This window comes from Meleagris gallopavo, chromosome 27 (assembly GCF_905368555.1).
Source record: "Meleagris gallopavo chromosome 27, MGAL_WU_HG_1.1, whole genome shotgun sequence".
NCBI classification, from domain to species: Eukaryota; Metazoa; Chordata; class Aves; order Galliformes; family Phasianidae; genus Meleagris; species Meleagris gallopavo.
This window is the reverse complement of record NC_139430.1, coordinates 2665565-2669916: the sequence shown is the minus strand read 5'-3', so window position 1 is coordinate 2669916 and position 4352 is coordinate 2665565. Positions and strand designations below refer to the sequence as shown.

Here is a 4352-nt window from a genome sequence, read left to right as displayed (position 1 = left end):
CCCATGTCCCCAAGCTGTCCCAACATCCCATAATCCCAAGCTGTCCCCAAATCCCACAATCCTGAACTGTCCCCATGTCCCCAAGCTGTCCCCATGACGTCCCCATGACGTCCCCCCCCCCCCCTCCCCTTTTGTCCCCACGTCCCTCCTCCCCTCCACTCCCCTCCTCCCCCCGCAGTGCCTCACGGTCGCCCCCTGCCGGCAGTTCCGGGTTTCTGCCCTCAGCCTTTGGGGCGGTGGGCGGCGGGGACCGCAGGCATCGACATCTCACCCTGCCCCCCCCCGGCGCTCATTGGTGCCGCGCTGCAGGGGGGGAGGAGCGGGTGTCCATCCCCACCCCCACCCCCACCCCCACCCCCACCCCTTACCGTCCCACCCCATCCCCACCCCATTCCCACCCCATCCCCACCCCATTCCCACCCCATTCCCACCCCATCCCCACCCCATCCCCACCCCATCCCCACCCCATTCCCACCCCATCCCCACCCCATTCCCACCCCATCCCCACCCCATTCCCACCCCATTCCCACCCCATTCCCATTCCATTGCTATTCCCACCCCACCCCCATTCCCACTCATTCCCATCCCATTTCCATTTCTGTTCCCATTCCTATCTCACCCCCATCCTCATCCCCGTCCCCATTCCTACTTCCATCCCATCCCCTCCATCCCATCCCATCCCATCCCATCCCATCCCATCCCATCCCATCCCATCCCATCCCATCCCATCCCATCCCATCCCATCCCCTCTTTCCCATCCCATCCCATCCCATCCCATCCCATCCCATCCCATCCCATCCCATCCCATCCCATCCCATCCCATCCCATCCCATCCCCTCTTTCCCATCCCATCCCATCCCATCCCATCCCATCCCCTCTTTCCCATCCCATCCCATCCCATCCCATCCCATCCCATCCCATCCCATCCCATCCCATCCCATCCCATCCCATCCCATCCCATCCCCTCTTTCCCATCCCATCCCATCCCATCCCATCCCATCCCATCCCATCCCATCCCATCCCATCCATCCCATCCCATCCCATCCCATCTTTCCCATCCCATCCCATCCCATCCCATCCCATCCCCTCTTTCCCATCCCATCCCATCCCATCCCATCCCCTCTTTCCCATCCCATCCCATCCCATCCCATCCCATCCCCATCCCATCCCATCCCATCCCATCCCATCCCATCCCATCCCCTCTTTCCCATCCCATCCCATCCCATCCCATCCCATCCCATCCCCTCTTTCCCATCCCATCCCATCCCATCCCATCCCATCCCATCCCATCCCATCCCATCCCATCCCATCCCATCCCTATCCCCACCCCATTCCCATTCCCACCCCATTCCCACCCCATTCCTATTCCATCCCATTTCCACCCCATCCCCATCCCCATCCCCATCCCATTCCCATTCCCACTCCATTCCCACCCCATTCCCACCCCATTCCCATTCCTCTCCTCCCTCCCTTCCCGCCCTACCCCATAACCCCCCACCACACAAACCCATTTCCAGGCCCCACAGATCCCACAGATTTGGGATCCATCATTCAGGGCCCACATTTGGGACCCAGATCTCGAGATCCGGATTTATGACCCACATTTTGGGGCCTTTATTTTGGGGCCCATATTTCAGGGCCCGTATTTCTGACCCCGATGTCGGGGTCCATATTTGGGATCCCCGTTTTGGGGCCGCACTCAGCGCTATGGGGCAGCAGGGGGGCAGGGAGTGCATCCCGACCTGCTGCCCCACAGCACGGCTGTGAGCTGGGCACCAAATCTGTGGTGGGGCTGAGATGGGGGGCCAGAGCTGCGGCTGCCTATGGGGCTGAGCTGTGGGGCTGAGTGGTGGGGCTGAGCAGTGAGGCTGCCTATGGGGCTGAGCTGTGGGGCTGGGTGGTGGGGCTGAGCGGTGAGGCTGCCTATGGGGCTGAGCTGTTGGGCTGAGCAGTGAGGCTGCCTATGGGGCTGAGCTGTGGGGCTGAGCGGTGGGATTGAGCAGTGGGGCTGCCTATGGGGTCGCCTATGGGGCTGCCTATGGGGCTGAGCTGTGGGGTGGTGCAGTAGGGCTGAGCAGTGGGGCTGCCTATGGGGCTGAGCAATGGGGCTGAGAGGTGGGGCTGAGCAGTGGGGTAGTGCAGTAGGGCTGAGCAGTGGGGCTGCCTATGGGGCTGAGAGGTGGGGCTGAGTAGTGGGGCTGCCTATGGGGTCACCTATGGGGTCGCCTATGGGGCTGAGCAGTGGGCCTGTCTATGGGGCTGAGCGGTAGGGCTGAGCAGTGGGGTGCTGCAGTGGGGCTAAGCGGTGGGGCTGCCTATGGGGTCGCCTATGGGACTGAGCTGTGGGGCTGAGCTGTAGGGCTGCCTATAGGGCCGAGCAGTGGGGTGCTGCAGTGGGGCTGCCTATGGGGCGGCTGTGGGGCAGAGCACAGAAGTGGGGCTCCCCACCTGTGGGGTCCTCGGATCCCTCATAGAACGGGGCGCCCAGCCCTCAGAAACCGCGGGGGGACAATGGAGCAACATGGGGACAATGGGACAACAATGGGACAACAACGGGACGCCCCATAACAACCCCCCTACCCCCGCCCCACAACTCACCGGCACCGCTGGACTGGAGCAGAACGCCGTCCTCATCCGGCCCCACAGCTCGACCCGCTCATGGGGGGGCTGCCTGCTATGGGGCGGGGTGCTATGGGGCGGGGTGCTATGGAGCGGGGTGCTATGGGGCCGGATGCTATAGAGCGGGGTGCTATGGGGCTGGGTGCTATGGACAAGGGTGCAATGGGACGGGATGCAAGGCGCATCGAGGTGCTATAGGCCGGAGTGCTATGGCTGCTATGGGGCGGTGCTATGGGGCGGGTGCTATGGGGCGGGTGCATGGAGTTCTGTGCTATGGGGCGGGGTGCTATGGGGCGGGGTGCAGGAGTGCTGTGCTATGGGGCGGGTGCTATGGGGCGGGGTGCAGGAGCGCTGTGTGGGGCGGGACGCTTTGGGGCGGGGGCTGTGCGGTAGGGCTGAAGCACCGTGTGGGGCCGGGAGTTATGGGGCGGGGCGCTATGGGGCAGGTGAGGAGCACTGTGTGGGGCGGGTGTTATGGGGCGGGGCCGGAGGGCTGGGTGGTCTGGGCGCTATGGGGCAGCAACTCTATGGGGCGGGGAGCTATGGGGTAGAACCGTATGGGGCAGGACGCTATGGGGCAGGATGCTATGGGGCGGTATGCTAGGGGGTCGGGCGCTATGGGGCAGAAGCGCTATGGGGCAGGACACTATGGGGCAGGACGCTATGGGGCAGGATGCTATGGGGCAGGACGCTATGGGGCAGCAGCGCTATGGGGCAGGACACTATGGGCAGGACGCTATGGGGCGGCATGCTATGGGGCAGGATGCTATGGGGCAGCAGCGCTATGGGGCAGGACGCTATGGGGCAGGATGCTATGGGGCAGCAGCGCTATGGGGCAGGACGCTATGGGGCGGCACGCTATGGGGCAGAAGACGGACATGTGGGCGGAGTGGGATGGATGCGGGGACACGGACGGCGGGACAGACAGACAGACAGGGACGTACGGATGTGCGGAAAGAACGACTGACAGGCGGGGGCCGGATGGACGGACGGGGCACTGATACGGACGGGGACAGACGGACAGACGGACGGGGGGACAGAGAGAGACGTGCGCGCAGAGCCACGGGGACAGACGGACGTGGGGATGGACGGCCGGACCGACAGACGGACGCGCGGGGGGGGGAACAGAAAGATGGGGGGGGGGGGGGAGGCAGGGACAGACGGGGGGACAGAAGGACGAGGGCAGGTGGACACCGAGGGACGGACAGACGGACGTGGGGACGGCTGGAGACGGGCCAGAAGCGGGGCCAGAGGGACGGGCGCGGGGACGGACAGACGGACAGACGGACAGACGGACAGACGGACGCAGCCCCCCCTTCCCCCCCCCCCCCCGATTTGGGTCAGACCGGCGCTTTTTGCTTCTTTTCCGTTTTTTTATTGAAGAACCAAAGCGGAGCGGACAGCGGGGACCCCCCCACCCCCCCCCAAAAAACCGCGACAGCCCCCCGGGGGGGGGGGGGGGGGAGATGTGAGACCCCCCCCAGCCCCACCCCCCCAGAATAAATAAATTAATCAGAGAGGAATTATGGGATGGGGGGGGGGGTGGCCGTCACCCCCCCCCCAAAAGAACGGGACAAATGGGAGGGGGGGCCGCCGGCTTCTTCTCCTGGGGGGGGGGGGCCGTTCTGGGAGGGAGGGGCTTTTTTGGGGGGGGGCCGTCGGGGGGGCAGGGCCGCATGAGGGGGTGGGTTTTTTTTTGGGGGGGGCGGCGATGTTTTCGTGGGGGGGGGCCG

General features: G+C 65.0%; 1 protein-coding gene across 1 annotated transcript in view; it reads right to left on the bottom strand.

Moving 5' to 3' along the window:
* Positions 1-2634, bottom strand: part of LOC146542740 (uncharacterized) — a 12826-nt gene extending 10192 nt beyond the window's left edge. The window contains exon 1 of the mRNA XM_085209555.1: positions 2599-2634. Within this exon, the coding sequence (XP_085065681.1) occupies positions 2599-2634 (36 nt within the window). The remainder of the gene's footprint in view (positions 1-2598) is intronic.
* Positions 2635-4352: the final 1718 nt, after the last annotated feature.